Source organism: Pteropus medius, unplaced genomic scaffold (assembly GCF_902729225.1).
Source record: "Pteropus medius unplaced genomic scaffold, Ma_sr-lr_union100, whole genome shotgun sequence".
Lineage (NCBI taxonomy): Eukaryota > Metazoa > Chordata > Mammalia > Chiroptera > Pteropodidae > Pteropus > Pteropus medius.
The window spans coordinates 25,039,841-25,060,276 of NW_024351730.1; the positions used below are offsets into that span (position 1 = coordinate 25,039,841).

Below are 20,436 nucleotides of genomic sequence, written 5' to 3' on the forward strand. Positions count from 1 at the left end.
CCTCCCCACGATCCAGGGTTGTGAGCAGAAGCTGGGGCTCTGTTCACTTCAGATACCCATTTCTGGGGACCCTCTCAAGCAGTATTTTTCCTAATTGTTATGTGAGAAGTCTAATATCTGATGGGACAAAGGTGAACTCTGGTCAGAGACAAACCAGCGAGTTCCTGGAGGAAGGGTGGACAGTCAGTGTTTGATGTGAAGGTGGAGTGTAGAGCAGACAGAGACAGAACTGGAGGCTCAGGTGGAAGAAGAACAAGAACCGAAGCGGCACCGTGTTCTCAGGCCTTTGGTATCAGGCTTCGCTCAGCAGCCAAGATGAATTTCTGTCTTTGAGGCCAGCCCAAGAGTAATGGTGAGGAGAGTGAACCGGGCACCAGGGTGCTCTGGGGTGTCCACCGTGGCTGTCCCGCCACTCATCCCGCACAGCGGGGGAACCAACCAGCCACTGTACCTGCCTCCTTATCTGAGAATGAGGAGGTTGGAAAAGATGGTCTCTGGGGAGGAGGAACGCACTGGATACAGATTTCGGCGAGATCTAATGGAGGTAGTGTCAGGAAAAGAGGAACACCCAAGGTATGGGTTGCTGGGCGCGGAGATAGAAATCGGCTGGTAGACCAGATGCACTAATGCCAGGTAAGAGGGTTGGGTGGGAAAGGTTCGGCCAAAAAAGGTGTGATGGGCAGTTGTTACATCTGGGAGCAAAGGATAAAAGCTAACCTGGTACGGGTGTCTTTAAGAAGTCTTCACTGTCCGATTCAGAGGATAGTGGAGGGTGTAAGATGATTCAACAGTTGGCTTTTTAGTTCTGCAAGAGGGCGGAGGCCTATAAATTTATGCAGATTTTTAGCAATATGCATGTCAATTGATGTTATTGTAGGGGCCTCTCTAACACCTTGAAGTAAATGTTCTTGCCATTTCACATAAGAAAATAGAAGGACAGATTTGCCTTGAGAATGGGGAATTAGATGAGTTTCACTTAGGAGATACTGGCTTAGGATGCGCAGGAGGGAAGAGGGCTTCCGGTGATGATGAGGGAGTTGTTAGCCTATGGTTGGTCACTAAAGTTGTGGGCAAGGACAAGGTTATCTAAGAAAGGTGTGTCAGATGAGCCAGATGGAGAATTATGTTAATTCTGCAACAGCCCTGTGAGATAGTTTATTTTAAAATTAACAGAACCAAGGCCGAGAAGTTAAATGACTTCTTTGGTCACACAGCTAAATAATGATAGTGACCCTGAGTCCTCTGACTTCATGTGCCAAGCACTTTCCACTGTAGCATTCTGCTTTTCTGTTTACTCTTATCACATCACATTCCATGTGACTTGGTTCCATCTTTAGAAAAGTTTATATTTTATACTACCACCCATCTATTAGCTGCTATAAAAATTGCAGCCTTACCTCCTTTAAAAAAATGTATTATTATTTATTTACTGTTATTATTAGCATTCTCTGATTTTTAAAAACTTTTATTTTCTATTTTAAAAAGTATGATGTAGTTTTTTTTGTTTTGTTTTGAGGTGGTGGGAGGGGAGGGAATAATTCAAATATTACAGAAACAATTAGGAAGTAAAATTCCCCTATTATCCTACTGTCCCCAAAGAAAGGCCCCTACTCCACATTATTTTTGCAAGGACTTGGAAAAGCAAAATGTTTTCCTCCGATGGGAGTTTTAGAGCTACTTAGAGATGGCACTTGAAATTGGGGCAGTTACTCAGTATTAATCAAGGTCTTTTCTGGTTATTGGGGCTTTGAGGGTGGCTCCCTGGGTCTGGCAGTCAGAGCTGATGTCTCCAGCTTTGTGACTTGGGGCTGGCCCCTGAATGCCCCTTCTTCAAAGTCCTGGCTTCTAGCTGAGAGGCACTCAAGTTCTTTCCTCCTATGGTTTCCCTCCTAACCATCCCCTCTTCTTCCAGGCTCCCTCTTTTCTGCTGCTTGTGGTGAAACAACTTCTTGGGGGATTTTCTTGGCTCCAACCTTGGGATCTCATGGTATAGATGATAAGCAGTAGCAAATGCTGTCCAAGTCATCCTTAAAGAACGTGATCCCCATTGGTAATGAGATGCGTCAGACATATTATGTAAGTTACTTCAGCAAAGCCTAGCCTTGAAAACATCCTGATGCAGGCTTCATAGTTGTGGTTTGGGTCGATATTTTGCATTCCAGTGTTTTCGCTTTTGCATGGGAACTAGGGGCGTTTCCCATCTTCTCACCAACTTAACTTTCTTTAAAAGAGAATATGAAACCAGTTCACTGCTCTCTAAGATGTAGTTAGATAAGAGTATGTATTTGCAAAAATGATTAATCAGGCATTTGGGTAAAAACTCAATTCTTGGACATTTTGTGAGAGGCTGGAATGTCTACAAATACTGGGAAGTGGCCAGTGGTCAGTCAAGGATTTCATGTGAGAAAGAGCATATTCTTCTTTTTGCCTCTCTTTAACATTTGTACTACTGAAACAGGACCTCTAAAAGAAGATACAACCTAAGATGAAGCAAGGGTATGTACCTCTGCTCTTCTCCAAGTGGACATCTTCTTTATGGAGCAAAGACAGAGCAAAGGGAGTATGCCCCATTATTCCATCTCGGCTCTATATAAAATTAAGGCTTGAGTCTAAATCATTTCTACCTCCATACATCAGGCAGTGTTGGTCAGAAAGACTCTTTGTTTTCATCTGAATATATAATACCTGCATATCACTTGCACATGGGAGCTGTCTACTAAATTAATAATATTGGACAATGTTGCAGACTGATATATGTTTTTATATATTATAGGCTGGTGGATTCACTAGAAGAATGATCATTTAATCACATGACTTATAAGGTGGCATTGCATCCTGTACTTTGGATAGCTATGATTATATATTTGTGACTATTTGATTAACATCTGTGTGTCCCACTAGACTATATGCTCCATGAGTTAGGCATACTTTGTTTGCTCACCATCATTTCCTTAGCATAGTTATCCAAGCATATGTTGGTATTTAATAAATATTTGTTGAATGAATGAAAGCATGAATGTTTACTTTTCTTCTTGAAGACAGATGATTAGCTTACATAGAAGAGTTATTTCCTGTTTTGTTTTGAAGCTATAAATCCACTTTTCAGAAATCTTGCAGGAAGGCTGCAGATTTAGCTGAAGGAAAAAAATGCTTTGATGTAGGACAGTTATAGAGGGTGGGTTCATAACTTTTTTTTTTAACCAAGTCATGATTATTACGGTTAAGCAAAAATGAAAAGTTCAGGTGTAAAACACAAAGGTTTGCACACAAATTTCTATTAGATTTGGAGTTTTCAAGGTAACTGATAGAAACTCCTTTCAAAGGTCATCGAAAAATTGAGCCATCTTGATTTGGCAAGAGAAAATATACTACCAGGAATTTTTCACCCATGTTGGCTTTCCTCGAGCAAAATGACATATTTAAATTTCTGCATCTTTGGCTTCCAGATTCAGGAAACCCTAGAATTAGCATTAGAACCAAGGCCATTTGGTTAAATCTCCTCATTTTATAGATGAGAAAACATAAGCCTGGGATTAAGTGACTTGAATCAATATAATTTTCATGGAATAAGGAGTTGAGAGGAATGTAATCAGCACTTTTTGTCAAGAAATATCCCTAGCTCTCTAAATGAATGTGTAAAAGAGATTCTCTCTTAAATTAAAAAACAATTTAAATTTTAAACGGGCAAAAATCTTTCTAAACTTAAATTGTAATATCTCTCTTTAACGGAAAAATTTAAATTCGATTGTTTTCAGCATACGTTAAAACATACATCACCTTGGTAACGTGCTGGTTTCCGCTGGCTGATAAGGATCAGCCGCTTTAGACAACCTAACCACATCTACAGAGGCCTTCAGTTTTAAAAGTAAAGAAATGGTAAAGCACTTTACTTTTGAATTGAATCCAGCTCAGCACAGCCCGTGGGTTAATTTCAAGAGGCTCTAGGCTGGATTAAAATAGAAGCAAAAGCGAAGATGGGGAATCCAGAATGGTTTCCAGCCATGGAGGATGTTGTGCTTGCAAATGGGAATGTGATTCTATGGCTTTTCCCCCAGCGTTGTAAATGAGTTAACTATTTAGGGTAGGTTTTCTTCATGCTAGTATCCTCATTCTTCCCCTTCCTTTTTGTTTCACTCTGTTCTTCCCTTCATGATTTTTCTTTCTTGGTTGCTCCAAGGGCTTTGCTGATCAGCAGCTTCTCCTGGAATGCCCAGCAACAATAGGAGAGCTTCTGATTCATTTCAGATTTTGAAATTACAGTCGTCTTTTTCTCCCACCTAATTTAGGGAAAGGAAACCCAGATTTTCCGAGGACCTGTCCAGTGCTAGGCACTCTAATACATGCCATTTCCTTAGTTCCTCCCAACCACCTTCCCAAGTGGAACAGAGACTGAAGCCAGTAGGAAGCAAGCTGGGATTCAAACCCGTGGGGCTGGCTGTCGGAGTCCAAGCCTTTTGCCATCCTTCGCCTGGTTAAGCAATATTTGGAACTGTGGAACATGTTTTAAAGCAGCACTAAGAATGTAGGTGTGGGCGCACGTTCTTACATAATTTGTTTTATAATTATTTCAATAGTGAAGTCAACTAGGCATCTTATGAAAAACTTGATTATAAACATCAGAGCACATACATTTATAATAAAGTGACCCTTTGGGCATAGATAGCATTTATCTAGAAGGCTTCTGCAAGCTGGATTTATGTTACCCTCGTTTGGGGTGCTCCCGCCTTCCTGAATGGTGCCCCACTGAATTTCTGTAGTTGGAAGTCGCTTCTCTCTCCATTTTATCTCATAATTAAAGTCATGGTGTTTATCACTTTTATCCTTAGTAGTATTACATTTACTTACGTCCTGTCTCTACAGCTATACTGTAAACCTCTTAAGGGCAGGAAGAATGTTTATCAGTGTATAATAAAAATAGCATTTTGCTCCTTTCGTGCTTTGATCAGTGAGTATTTTTGAATGAACAAGTAAATAATTGTATCCATGTGTAGATGTTCCGAAGAGAAAAATGAGATTGTCGAGGTAAAGACTTTTTGTACCACAGAATTCAGTCATAACCCATTTCAGGATGAAGTCAGCATAGAAATCATCTAAGTACAAACCCTCCCTAGATAGATTAGCAAGTGGAGGACTGAATCAATTAAGGTCTTCTTACATGACTTAAAGGTTCCATGTTAGCACTTTAATCTCAAAATAGTGAAAAAGTAACCCTTATTGTATTTCCTTTGTGTGCCCTTCAACAGCCAGAAGTGCAAAATCAGCATCTTTTCATGGCCAGGGCCAAGGAAAGTGTACTTGGAGCAAGCAACCTTGACAGTTCTAATCCTCGACTTCCACCTCTTCTGGTTGCCAAAGAATTACAATTTTAGAGAAGTTTTTTCCTTTCTGTTTTAACATACTGGATTTTTATAACGCTAAACATCATCATTGTATTGTCTGGGGCTATGTGGGAACTTGGATCAGCATGAGGTAGCAGTGACTAATTCAAGGACTCCACTCTGGAACCTGACTTCCTAGGTTCACGTTTCAGCTCCTCAGCTTATGTGCTGTGTGTCCTTGTGATGCAGGACAAGGCAAATTTTACCAAGCTGGGGGAGACTAAGCCCTGCACTGAGAGAAGAGGAGGGTTCTTTGGCAGAGAGTGAGAAAGAATTCAACACACACGTCAAAGTTGGAGTCAAAAGGAAAGTTTATTAGAAAAGAGATAACGCTCCACAGACAGTATGGTCTCCTCTCAGAAGCAGAAAGTGAGAGGGACATTGACAGTAGAGAGAGTAAAGGCACTGAGAGGGACTGAATTCCCTGAGTGTTCTGGGAATTCAGTTTATATGTCATTCTTTACTTCCTATCTGACATACAGTGAGGAAGGGAAAGAGTATGTAGCGTGAAAATACTTATAGAGTGAAAAGCCTGCTGGCAGTTTGCAGCCTTTAATCCATAGATTCCCCCGTGGTTTTAGCCATAGGGAATGACTCTTGATTCCTGTGTCCCCTTCACAGGTGTGGGGAATGGGTTGTTAGCAATCTCAGCAGAAATCTTCCTTTGTTCTGAAGGTATCCTGCCGGCCTGGCTGCAGGGCTGATCAGCATATTGCAGTCACTGAATGCGGCTTGATTACTTGGGCAAGTTACTAAACTTTTGTGCCTCTGTGTTTTCATCTGTAAATTGAGTTTAGGTAATAATAGTAACTACCTCATAGAATTGTTAAGATAAATTAACTAGTTTCTTCATGTTTAGGGCTTTTCTGGAATGTTAGAAATGGTTAATAAATGTTAGCCCTTACAATGATGATCATGGAATACCAAATAGCTTGAGCTGCCTTTATTCAGTCATTATTTTCCTTTTATTGGTAAGGAGAATGTTTACTGAAAATTTCCCTGAAATTTCATAATAAAGTCAGTGATGGAGATAGAATTTCAGTGGGATCTAGAAGGTTTGGATATGTAAACGTTGGCCCTTCCAGGTAGAGGAAATAGTATGAGTAAACTCTGATGGGGAGAAACCTGGGATTGCCCCAGGAAGGGTAAGTAATCCAGTTGAAATGCAGTATAAGGTGCTTCTTGGGGAGAAGTAGGAGTTCGGGTAGCAATGGAGGTTTGAGTTTAGCCCATGGAGGTCCTGGGAGTTTGCACTGAGGGCCTTTGGGTACCGAGATCCCTTTGGCAGCAGGTGGACGATTATAGGAAATGGGATCAAGGCAAGAAGACCAGCTTGGAGGCTATTGAATTAGTAGGAATAGAGAGGAAGATATAGTATTGATAGCACCTAGGAATCGATACAGGTGGTAGGTAGGTCTCAAGCGTAGGTAAGTGCTATTAACAGAAATAGGGAACTCTGGGGTAGAGTGGGTTTAGGATAGAGGAATATGATTTCAGTTTGATGAATGTCAGTTTGAGATACAGATAGGACAACCCAAGAGAACTGCCCCTTTGATAGAAATTCAGAACTGGAATGTAGGCAAAGACTTCGGCTTTAGAGATAAAGTTCCAGAGTCAATTCTGAGAGTAGCGAAGACATGAAAATATATGAGATTCCCTGAGACCACGCCCGTAGACTCAAAAGAGACTCCACTTTCTTTGGATAGAGACAGCTAAGGCATGAGCAATAAACATGGTACCTAAAATGCTGGAGGGTAGGAATTTGATTCAGCTGCTGTGTGTGAGTTAGAGCCTCTCCTCACATTTCCTACAGTGCTTCCCAGTTTTTAAGCCTGTTCATGGACCAAAGGAGATATTTCCCTTTTCCTCCTCACATACCGATGGGCGGTAACTCTCAGGATTCCTTTAATACTGGGCAGAGGATTAGGCTCAGATTATGGAATTTTAAAACGGCATTATGAAATCTACATATTTTATATTAAAGTTAGAAGACAGAGGCTCTGAAGACAGAACTTCAAATTTAAGAAATTTCAAGACCAAACTGTTTCATAACCTTTCATTTTGTATGTGGTTTTCAGTGGGTATAAAAATACTCAGTGGGTGTGTGGGTGGTTTCTCGTGTTTTGGAAATGGTGAGAATATGAGATGCTGAGCGTTGGGTTCTGGGATGAGAGCTATAATTACTAACTCTGATTCTTTACCAGGATTGGCTCATGGGTGGATATCTGATTCTAAAAACCCAACAGTCCAGAATTTAGAGCAATAAACCACTGCCCCGTCCTGCCCCCGGAAATGAAAAGAATTATTGTGGCAGAGAGGAGAGGGAATGTGGGTTGATGCTTCTTCTTGTCTTGTCTCCTTTCGTGACGTTCGCTGACCGTTCAGGTCAGTGATGCGACTGAAATGAAGGCTGCTGTGGCTTCTCCTAGCCTGATACACAGCAGCCACTGCACAGCTGTGATGGAAAGACTTCTAAATATAACCCACACTCATTTCAAATCCTCCTCCCCCAAGTCTTGTCGGATGTGGTAAACACCCTAAAAATACCTGCTCTCTGAATCTCTGAGGTATCTGAAGAGGAAGGGGCAAGTGGAATTAGGGTTGAGTGGTGTTTTGGGAGCCCAGGCCAGCTACCAGGACCGCTGCCCACTGGGGTCTGCTCCGGAAGCTGTTTGGTGAGCTGTCGACCATGCCATCCTGTTCAAGGATAAGTGCCTACTCTTGAGGCTCATATTCAGTGTTGGCAGGTTTCAAGGGAACTATTCATAGACCAGGCATCTGTTCTCTGTCCCATTGACCTCAAACCTGCAGCTGCCACCATGGTATTTAATCAGTATGGTGGTTTTTAGTCTTATTTCTCTGAATCAGAACTTTACTGCTGGCAAGGACCTTAGACAATATATTGTTCATAAAACATTCCATTAAAATCACTACATTTAGGGAGTCACATTTCTCTGCCTATATAGTGACAATAGCCATTTGGAAATGGAGTCTCAGTCCTTGATTATTAAAAGAAATCACTCACCATTATATAACACAAATAAGAGCTTAATGAAAACCAGTATTTTTAAAAATAGTGACTAAGCCATTCTATGCAAAGCTTTTTATTTTTTATTAAAAAAATGTAATTTTGAGGCTTCTTTCTCACCACAACTTCAGTATTTTGAATATAAAGTTCATTGGCAACACAGCCAGAACACCAGTAGTCTTGTTTTCAAGAAGGCTTTCAATATCTAGTTTCTGAAATCCCAAATTCATATTGTGGTATTGTAAACGAAGGACCATAGGTGACCTCTGTTTTTCTGGGAAAGAAAGGTTTTCACAGATTATCTCCAACACCCATGGGATGCCTTCAAAGTCGTGCAGGCAGTCAGCACCATCTTATAAAACAGCATAAATCACCCAACTTTTAAAATGTGCAATAACTAGCTAACCCAGTCTTCTTCAGTAAACTTTGAGAAGGCTGGGTGAAGAGCCTATGCTAGGGGCTATGTAGAGGAGACAGAGAAGCCCCAAGAAGCCTGTACCCCCAACGGAGAAGATGGGAACAATTGATGTGCCAAGTAGTTTTAAATATGTTGCATTATGGTGGTTACAGTATTTCCATTACTGTAACAAGTATGTACCCTCCACTGTGAGCTTCTCAGGGCTCCTTCATGTGCCTGGAAGAGTGTTATGCTCTGAGTCGAAAATAATATGAAAGTTTTTCTTGTGTTCAAAGCTATCAAAGTGGGTACAGTTTTTTATGTCTCTTATTGCATACCTGAAAAAGTCACCTCTAGAAGCTCAATTTTTCCTGGGTCAGTACATGTGTAACAAGGAATGAGGTACCTGAGGAGATAGTGTACTTTGGGAGTCAGTGCGATTTTGTGGTAAGAGTGGGGTTGGAGCTGTGTAGAACCTTCAGTTGTGTAGAAGCCAGCGAGAGTGTGGGTACAGAGGGGTAGGGTAGCTCCTATTTCCACGTATGTCAAGAGGAGAAGAAGGGAGAAGGTAATGTGCAAAACGTTTGATACCTAGGTGTCACAGTTCATGGATTCTCAAATGTTTCCCTTCTGAAATTCCAGAATGAAGAGCTTCGAAACTTATCCCTTTCTGGCCATGTTGGATTTGACAGTCTCCCTGACCAGCTGGTCAACAAGTCTACTTCTCAAGGATTCTGTTTCAACATCCTGTGTGTTGGTAAGTGACTCATCACTTGCTGCCAAGCAAGGAATCTGCCCCTTAGTTGGCAGGTGACAGTCAGAGGTGGCATGTTTCAGGGAATTTTTTTTTTCTTTCATTAGTAAAGCAGAGCAGTAATATGCATTCTGTATATGTTACACAGTTACAAAGATTGAGACTTACATTTGGGAAAATGCTTCGTAATCTTGGTGGTATTACTCAAATTGTTATTTTTATTTGTGTCACAATGTCGAGTAAATGGTCAATTTAATATTGTTATTATAACATTTATTTTAATTTTTGATGTGGGGAGGGACTTAGACCCTAACTAGACTTTAGAAATTAAAAGAAGGAGCTAATTGTACACTTATAATAAGGTCACTCAAAAGCCTTTTAAGAATTCGTTTTTAGGGTCTCTGACTACAATGCAATAGTAACCTCCATTGAAGTCTTTTAAAAGATATTCTACCTACAGTAAGTGAAATCTGAAACTACTCTATTTTAATAAACTTATAATGTTTAAAATTTTTGCTTTTAGAGCAAAAAACAATTTAAAATTCTACTTTATATATGAAATTTTTTTTTTGCCTGAATCGTCAAATTAACCTTTGTCTTTAAATTTGAATCTATAGTTGACTTTAGTTTATTCCTGGTAGATAAATGGCACAGGCCAAAGAGATCTGACTTACTCACATCCTTAGTATGTTTTATTCATATCCATTAAACATTATACATGAGGCTGGGCCTCTGACCTTGGTATTTTTCTTCTCTGTAGCTGTATCCCTTTTAAATTAAGAGGAGGAAGGAACAAAAGAAGATGGAAAAGAGGAAAATAGAAATTTAAATCTCCTGTTGGTTTGAAGCAGCAGTGTCCCTAGAACAGATTATGGCCTTTCCTTCACCCTCTCTGTCACTCCTTATGAATGACCAGGCTGAACAGCAGTGAAGTGGTTTGGGCTGCATTGTTTTGTTGCCATTATACTCTGGGTATATACTTCTGAGATATCACTCTGAGACAGACCAAAAAGAATTCTGTATTTCTATATGTAGCTAAATGGACCATCCTTTCTCCAGGCTTGGCAGAATGTACCAGACTTACTTCTCTTGTCCAAGTAAAATTAAATGAATTTGGAGATGGTGTGCACTCAATGTAAGAGCCACCATTTTTTATTCGATAGTTATTGGTGGAAGGGGCAGACATTTTTCTTTTTGAAAGTATTTGAACATTTTGCATATAACTGCTACACTGGACATTCATTAGTAGAAAACCACAATCGACTTGCACAGTAGACCAGTTTCCTCTCTGGCATTTTGTCTTTAGCCCTGGATAAGAGAATGACTGGAGAGAAACATGACCAGAGCAGCCAGCTCTCATGCTTTCCCGTTTCCTCTACATGAAGCCTTTTAAAATTCAGTAGGGGATCTCTTGAATGGCAGCTAGTTCTACAGAGTGGCATTAATAAGTTGTCTTTTCTCTTACAGTAAATACTCATTGCAGAGCAGGGCAGTTCTTCATTAGCATAGCAATTTGTTGGCAATTTGCTGATTTTCTATTGAAAAGTGTGCTAAATTGCAGGCCAATTACTATTCTGGCTTCTCTTCCCTGCCTTCCCCAGCCCTGTCTCCCAAAATCAGCTTCAAGAGTACATGTGAAAGTTATGCCCTGGCCCCTCCAAGTAGGGGAAGCCTTCCAGTGGGACTGGGCTTACTGGACGGACCTGGCTTGACCAGGTGTGTGGTGTGAAGTGGGGCATGTCGGCTCACTGGCTGACCCCTTGTGTTAAATAGCACAATAATGGCGCTAGTTAGAATTCCTCATGAGCCACATGCATGCTGCCCTGTTGAATTTGTAAAGCAGCTGCTATTCTGACTCTCCTAGGTGAGTGATAATACCTATGATTCTAGATTTTTATTCTGGTTCCACTCTTAAATATGTTTAAAGTTAGTTTTTCAAACTAATGAAAATAATACATATTTATTGTTTTAAAAAAATTATACCCCCTTTCCTCTTTCACCCTCATTTCCATCCACAGGAATAACACTGGAATCCTTCTAGAAACTTTCTACATCTTTCTGTATTTGGAAATTATTGTTGGTGGCTTAAAACAACACCAATTTATTATCTTTGCAGTTCTGTAGAAGTCCAACATGTGTTTCACTGGTCAAAAAGTCAAGGCATCCCCAGGGCTGCATTCCTTCCCAGAACCTCTAGGGGGAGGCTGTGTTTCCTTGCCTTTTCTAGCTTCTAGAAGCTGCCTGCATTCTTTGGCTCTTGGACCCTTTCCTCCATCTTCAAAGCCAGCACTATGGCATCTATGATTGTTCTTGTATTAGAAAATTTTTCGAAAAGAATTGCTGAAATCCAGTTTAAACTCAAAGTTAAGACTCTTCCTCAGCCCCCAACGCACTATAATATATTGAATTGTGTAATTAAGAACAACTGGCTCTAAGGATTCAAAGAGTGTCTTCAGGGCTTTGTCTCTGGTTCTTGGTCCTGCTTGCTTCAGCTTGGCTTCATGTTCAGATTTTTCTTCGTGGAGGTAAAGAAAAAGGAATAGCCTCCAGCAGTACTACCAGTTATAGCAACTCCAAAGGAAAGAAGAAGCCATTCCTGACAAGTCTCACTGAATAGTCACAGGATGTCGCTGATTGACCAGGTCTGAGTCATATGTCCACTCATGGTGGGAGATGGGGTTAGTGTACCTCTAAAACACAAGAGGTTCCCTATAGGAAAGAAGACTTAATCAGAAAGGAGATTGGGCATGGGAGAGGCACACACTGGACAGACATAACCGTTCTCTCACAATCATATAAGTACTTTTTTGTTTTAGAGATCATGCTGTTCATATTCTTCTGCGTTTCCATTTTTCACTCCATTGGCTGTCTTCTCAAACCAGTATTTCAAGCTAACAGGTTCTTTTCCATAACTCTTGGGAGCCCTGTGATTGGAGCCAGCATTAGCTCTTTGGGGGACTGGTGCCAGCATTAAGTATTAAGCATACTTATCCTCAGAGGATAGAACGCATCAAATCTTTTTTACCATAAATATTTTACAGCAAAATATCTGTATAAGAAAACAACTCTCACTGTCAATTAGTGGTCCTATTAATCTGTTTTTAAATTAAAAGTCTATGAAAAGGTATTCTGGTTGATCAAAACATTTAGACAGCCACTTAGAGGAGTAGGTATCATGTTTAGCTTAAGAATATCCATGGTACTTTCTTCTCCCCTTGTCATCCTTGTCCATTTGTATTTTTTTACAGTTTGCGTGTATGGAGTTTATAGCATCATTTATTTTCATGTGATAAATATAAAAAGGAATCAAGGATTTAAAAAACAGTTATGATGCTAGTAAGGAAACTGATGTTTATCAAAAAGGTCTTAGAATTGTCATTTTCTTTTGTGGCAAGACTGTGGGTTACAAACAGAGAAAACAAACCAGCACAGAAACTCATCCTGGCATGAGCTTAGTCTAGTTTTAGAGGCACTGAATTAAATGTTTGGTATTAGGCTCCATCTCTGTTGAGTCCTGGAAAGAAATGTAATAAAGAGTGTGAGAGTAGTGTTCACTTAACTGGGAAGAGAATTCTTGATGCCAAAATAGATACCAGAGCACCCAGGAGCTGATAGTTCCCCTCACTTTCCATCTTGCTGACAAACACTAAATCACCGCAAAGCTGATTTTTATTTCAAATAAAGCCTTTTCGGTCTTACCCATGCTGAATTTTTCTCCAGAGAATCTAAATTAGTATTTAGCCTTTCTTCACAATTTTAAATTTAAATATCTTTCTCATTCATTTTCCAAAATGACTCTAGTTCTTAGAGAAACTTCAACATTGATCCAGCTGTATGTCAGTTCTTTGTGGACATACAAAGATAGATAAAATACTGTAACATCCTTCTTTGCCTTTGAAGAGGAACCAGTTCAATAGTAGTGTCAAAGTAAATTAATAATACATTTTGAAAGTAGAAAATTTTAAAATAACTCAACCATAATTGAAGGGATGACAGAAGAGGAATAGAAGACAGACAAGTTTAAAATCATTTTAGCCAAGGCTATATTGTCACTGTAAACTGTGTAGGATTTTACAGTCAAATCTTAAACATTTTATCTCATCTTGCTTTTCCAGGAAAGGATATAAAGTGATTTACAGGGTGAAATGAATGAGTAAATTAATAAAGATAAAATTTACCCCAGAAGATAAAGTGAAGCCAGGGATAGAAGCAGAACTCAATGCCAGCAGGCCTGCTTATAGCAGTTAATTCTACCAGGAATACTTATGTCTCTCAGCCAGTGGTCAGAGCATAGAGGGAGTCCATTCATTCAACAGATATTTACTAGTACATATTATATTGCCAATTATAAGTTAACGTTTAACGGTGATGGATTTATAGTATCTATAGAGTAAAAACAAAATAGTTGGTCCAGATGAAACAGTTTCACCTGGAAAAATTTCTCCCTTGGATTTTCTGGAGAGAGATGTGGTGAATGTCTCCACGTCTAGGTCTAGGTTCTGAGCGTCCCCAAAGTCAGTACAGTCTATCCATGCACTGCCAGTGTCACATGCTGTTCTTTGAAGCCCCTCATGCGGGCTGGAGGGATTAGCCAAAGCATGTTTCATCAGAGGCAATTCTCTGAGGAGTTAAGACAACACAGCTTAGGTACATAGCTCTCTGATTATCTGGCTCCATCCAAGAATAAAATCTAGACTATTTCGAGGAGTCAGACACACCTTCTCACACAATTACTTGGATCTTGGCAATCAGAGTAAAAGATGCTGAGTCACAGATCAACTATTTGATCAATCTACAATTACTTTCCAATATAGTCTTTTTTTTTTTAAATGTCCAGCTTAGAGCCTGTAGATTAAATAAACCTGAGAATAGAATGGAAGAGGTAGGACTGCTTTCCACTGTGATGTGGGTGTCACGTTCACTAGCATTGGCAGGAGCAGGAAAAACAGAAGCCACAGATAGCACTTCGAGAGTAAATCTGTAATTATTCTAACAAGTGAATGTTTAGGCAGATGGATTTATAACAGAATAATAAACAACAAACTCTGAAAAATCTACCAAAGTGGCAAATCTCTGTATAAATGATCATCAGGATAATTTTTCTTTTCAATTAACTTTTAATAATGCCTACTCCATATCAGGTACTCTGCTAGGGAGTTCTGAAATGCTTCAAATTAGTATTAGTCATTAATTTTCTCAAAATGTTGTTTAGTTTGAACCGGAACCTATGCCTAGTAGGCTTTCTGTTACTCAATTAGAAAGAAGCCTTTTGTTCTTGCGGGTCCTCAAAAGTATAAAAATGTTCTTTCTGAGGCTAGAGAGAGGCCTCAAAAACAAATGCATTGAAAAACTCCCCTAGTTTTATAATTACTTTTATTCCAAAAGCTGTCATTTTTACTGAATTGCTTTTGGTGAATCACACTGCTGCTAGAGTAGCTATGTCTAATTACGACTCTTAAAAGCACAGAGCATAGAAGTGGAAAGTAAAGCACTCTGAAATTTAGAACAGTGGTTTTCCAACCCACTGATTAACCCTGAGCTAAAAGCAGGGCCAGGAATGCTAATCGTTCATAATTTCCACCTTAGTAATAAATGATAATTGAAATTACCTTACCTTTAAAAAAGGAGAAAGCATGGTGTTCCTGATTTACATGTGCTTAACTAATTCTCAACCTAGTAAAATGAGATGTTAATTTCAGTCCTGTCAAGGTAATTTAGGATCCTTGCCATGGAAATTGAAGTCTTTAATTGCTGTTCTTAGGGAAAGAGATGAAAGTTGAATGGGTCACTTTCTACTGACAGAACTTTTACCTTATGGAGAAACCTTTATAAGGTAGTTCTGCTGTCATTCCTTTACACAAGCTCTGAAAATAGGTAAATCCTGAAAAGAAGTCTGCTGCACTTGAGAAAGTTACACATGTAGCAGGTACTTAAAATGACTGGAGTACCTACAGAATTGAATTGCCTACCAGATTCCAAGTACCTTAAGAGTGAGAGCCCTGTTTTGTTTCTGTATCCATTACATGGCAACTTTGTTTTGCTCAAAAGTTATTTTGTTAAGCTGTGAATCCTGGCTATGAGCTTGTTGAGCTCTACCATGTTAGGAAGCAGAGACTAGTTTAGATTACTTTTATTAATGGGCTTTTTTGGTAAGAATATTCAGGTAAGGCAAGGAAGACAAGAAACAGTCTCAACTGTTATATGGCCAGATTTAATGGTGATCTGGAACAACATTCGGGATATTACAGAAGTGTAAGCAGAGTCTGTTGTCTGTTTTTATTCACCATTTTATTCCCAGCACCTACGCTTGTCACATAGTAAATACTCAAGTATTAGTAATGAATGAATTTCAAATACTAAGCTCTACTGTTTCTATCAGCTCTGTTTCTTCTATATTCTCAGCTAACGGTCTGTCAACAACATGTCTTCGATTTACCTAAAACCTTTGCTGCTTCATGGCTTCTGCTTATTCACTTTTCTTTGCGTATCTTCTTTTTGTATGCCGTTGCCTTGTGTGCAGATTGTATGTCTTTCATTCAAACTCCCAAAGAGAGAAGTTCTGATTGGATAGGCAGGTTCCTGTCTAATAAGGAGTACTCTCTCAGAGCATAATGATCAGACTTCCATGGGTGCCTTTGTTCATGTGGCTTGCCCTGATCCAGTTACCTACGGTTACTAGTAAGGTCAAAGAGTATAAAGTATGGTCTTGCTCATAAGGGGAATGTGGTTATGGCAGACACTTAAAATATTCCCATAATAATAGAGTCTGATTGGTATTCAGTCATGTTTCAGGTCAGATTCTAAACTATGGGAGAATACCATAGCAGGCTAGTTTATTGTTGTATTCCCAGAACTTGGCAGAGTTTGGTACACAGTAGGCACTGGAAAAATACTGACTGAATGAAGGCTGAGGAAAGAGGAAATTCTTTGATCTTAGAGGTATTAGGGGCCCAATGGGAGGGCAAGCACACTTGAGCAACTCTTATCCTCTAAGTGAATCATTGTAGTTAGTGGCAAGCCACATGAGGCTTCTAATTAGAGAAAGCTCACGTCCAAAAAGACCATCCTACTTTGCTTTTGCATTATGTTGGAAAGCAATGAGTAATACAGAACTTCTAAATAGTAAGTAGGTTTTGTCATTACAGTGAGAAAGTGGCCTTAATGCTATAAATCCCAGAGTTTTTCTTTTTTCCTTCCATGGAATTATCACCATCCTAAAAGTCATAGCAATCTTTTAAAAGAAGAACCATTCCTGGGATTTTTTGAAAGGGCTGGAACATATTGGCATGTTTAAATTGAGCTGGAAATCGAATTGGGAAATTTTCCAGATTAAAAAACAAACAAACAAACAGACATTTCTATGTATAATTCTTTGATTTTTCACTTCCCTCTTTCTGCCATCACAGATTCAGTCACTGCCACCACCACCATCAATGACAAGGGTGGGTTCTTTCTCACTGCCAACTATTTTTGACTCAGTATAAGATTTAGAGTTGAGAATTTTGCTTGGCTTTATTATGGAGGTCAGGCTAAAGTTCTTTGTGGCTCCACCTGTGGGTCTTAACCATTTAATTAGTTTATCAATACCATTCTGCTTTGCTCATATCAGGGTCTTAGTAAACGCTATTGACTTAAATTATAAATGAATTAGTAAGGCCAATTTAACATGATTTAGTTTCATTGTCACAGATATCACTCTGCAACTGAGAAAGCTATCTAACTAGATGTTTGCCATCTTGACTCCAGCAGAATAAGGAAAGTACATGGGGATAATATAGAGGATTCACACAAATTCATAACTATAACTGGAAAATATTAGGCAGTTGGTTTTTTCTATAATAGTAAATTTGGATTCTTTGTTGGTTGAGTGTGGGTGTTAGAATCACACAGACTTGGGTTAGAACCTTGGCTCTGCCACTTAACAATGTGACTTTAGGCAAGTTACTTAAACCTTTATCTAAGCCTTAGAACCCCGTCTGTAAAGCGGAGGGAACAGGGACACCTGTTTGTCTCATGGTGGGTAGTAATAGTGTTTAAATGAAATCATGGTTTGGAAGCTCTTGCCACAGGGCCTGGCATGAAGTAAGTACTCAGTAACTTTAGCTGCGTTGGTTATTATTGCGGTTATTGTTAAGAGTGTTGTTTCGGAAAATTTAATTATTTTTGACAACATTAGATGGTATCAGATAATTCGATATAAATGGACTAAGTCTTTTTTTCCTAATAATAGAAACTCAGCAATATAATTTTTTTAAGTGACACAGTTTGGTACTCCAATAATTAGGAGAGGAAGAGATACACTTTGTAATGTACAAACTGACCACTCACAGGTTCTGTTTCTCTATGCAGAGGTAAAGAAGAGCATCTTGAAATGTAAGTTCAAGATCTTTTCTGCTAAATAATTTCTGAAATTCATTAAGACGTTTTTAGGGAGGTATTCGATAGATCACACTTGTAAAGAACTGACTATCTTTTTGTGGAGGAATTTCTGGTGATAATGACTGTTTAACAAGTTTTACAAACATTATGAAAAGCTCCTGATGAAGCGAACTGATATCTGACAGGCACTGACACATTCTCTGATTACTCTCTTGTGGTCATGTAGGTGAGACAGGCATTGGCAAATCCACGTTAATGGACACTTTATTCAACACCAAATTTGAAAGTGACCCAGCTACTCACAATGAACCAGGTGTCCGGTTAAAAGCCAGAAGTTACGAGCTTCAGGAAAGCAATGTCCGGCTGAAATTAACCATCGTCGACACTGTGGGATTTGGAGACCAGATAAATAAAGATGACAGGTATATCTTGGGATTTTGAGGGGATATAAATGGATGAAGAGATAACGGGACCCATCCCAGGTAAATTCAAAGGCTAAATGTTCACTGGTTATGGGGCTTGATCCAACTCTACCACCCAATTTTCTTGAGGTCAGAATCAGCTGGTGTAATTGATTTTAGCTAGTGAGCAGAAAAGGGATTTGTTAGAAGGAATAAGCTAACTTAACAGCATTTTTCAAGGAGGGCCATGGAACCAGGTTTGGGGCCTTTCCCAACAGTAAAATCAATCTAGAGAAACATACGACCACCTAACAGAACAGTTAGCAGAAGCCCCTGCCACCAACCACCTTACATCGTTCTGGTACCCATGACCCTGGGGGCAGGTCTCTAGAACCTCCACCACAACTGTCCCAGGTAACCAGATGCTTTCACCATTGCTTACCAGAGGAGCCCTTCTCCCTGTGTGGCTTCTGCCTTGTGTTGCTCCTAAAACCTCAAAATGAAGAAAATGTTTTTTATGAAAGCTCTTGGAAAAATCTTAGTAATTCCTGGCTGACTCTTTTAAATGTTACATTCATTCTTAAAAGAAGTTTGAGAACCTTAAAAAATAAAATTGTCCCAGTCCTAAAGATGATCCCAGAAGGGGGCTTCCAAAGACATTTTGGAGCAATGACAGCATTATGAGAATAAAACACCAATGCAATAAATTGTGGTATTTTTGTTCAGGGCTCAGAAACTTCAGTAGCATCAGGGTTTTTTGTTTAATTGTTTGTTTTTTCATTTTCCTCAAAACTGTATATTATATGCATGTGTTTCAAAAAGAGAAACTTGAACTATTTTTATCTAGAAATGTGTACTGTCTAGATATATTTTAACTATCTCTGATATATATGAGCACCATAGTAATGAGAGAAATACTTAGTTCATTATGTAGCTGAGCACTGAGCTCTGTTTTATCTATAGAGCAATTTAAATGCTTATTAATAAACATTGCCCTGTAATAACAGGAGCAATTGTTAGATATAGTGAGAAAGATTTTATTTTGCATCTGGTCAAAATGGACTATCTGTACATTGTGTTGGGGTGGGGGACAGCTGAGCTCAGACCCTGCAGCTGAGCAGTTGCTTTTAATTTATGACCTCAATGCCAAGGCATGATGGAGAGGTTACTGCCTGAAGGCTATTTGTAATGCCAAGTGGAGTGGATGAAGAGAAAACCCTGGCAACAAGAAAAAGCGTAGGTGCATTGTGGGAGCCCGGGAGAAAGCTGGGGGCTCCCGGTCATTGCGTGATCACAAGGCGCATATCTCCAGCTCTCCAACCCGCATGGGTTTCTCCCTGGAGTTAGAGAATGCCATGCTGTATACTCACTGATTAGAAGGCAGCAACTGGACCTTTTCAGGATTTCTTCCTGCAGGAATGAGAACCATCTTTCACATTCTTGCCGCTAAGATTCCTTGTGCTGTTTTAGCTCAGAGTCATCATTGCCTCAGCACTGCCACTGAGTTTTTGCCTTTCCCCTAAACAGGGGCTAGCCCTCAGGCTGGTGGGTTTGCACTCGCCTGCACCTGAACAGCAAGTAGCAAGTACAATGCTGATCCTCATAATTGCATCTGGAGGCCTCTTTAAAAAATTATCTGACTCATTTGGGTCAAATAATAGTTTCCAAGGAGATTTAGAAGAGAGGAAGTGTGATATTAACCTAACCTAGATACCACATATTTTTTTTCTTCTGAAATTTCTTGACAGCTGTTGCATAATCTCTTTAAATGGCATTTAGAACTATGTGCCCCAGAAGGCAGTGGTGACACTATTGACTGTAAACCTAAATGACTAGACTATTGTTTAAAATAGTTATTCAGATAGGCCCTGCATCCATCAAAAAATTGGGAGTGGGATGTGCATTTTTGCATTGATGTGTAACCATATGGGAAGGGATGTACTGTTTCTCTAAACCCGTGATTATTTTACTACTTTGGGGATTAGGCAAGCTTTTCTGCCATCGATGCAAGACTTCAAGAATGTCCCAGTTTGTTTATCTAGGCTTTGGACATGTCAGCATTCCTGCATCATTATCCGCCTGGGACCAGGCTAGATAGA

The 20,436-nt window shown here is 39.5% G+C and overlaps 1 protein-coding gene across 4 annotated transcripts in view; it reads left to right on the forward strand.

Annotated features, from left to right (window-relative positions):
* SEPTIN11 (septin 11) overlaps positions 1 to 20,436 on the forward strand; it is a 119,839-nt gene that overhangs the window by 34,438 nt on the left and 64,965 nt on the right. For all 4 annotated transcript variants that reach the window (XM_039845514.1, XM_039845517.1, XM_039845516.1 and 1 more), the window contains exons 2-3: positions 9,446 to 9,560; positions 18,163 to 18,358. In XM_039845514.1, the coding sequence (XP_039701448.1) occupies positions 9,446 to 9,560; positions 18,163 to 18,358 (311 nt within the window). The remainder of the gene's footprint in view (positions 1 to 9,445; positions 9,561 to 18,162; positions 18,359 to 20,436) is intronic.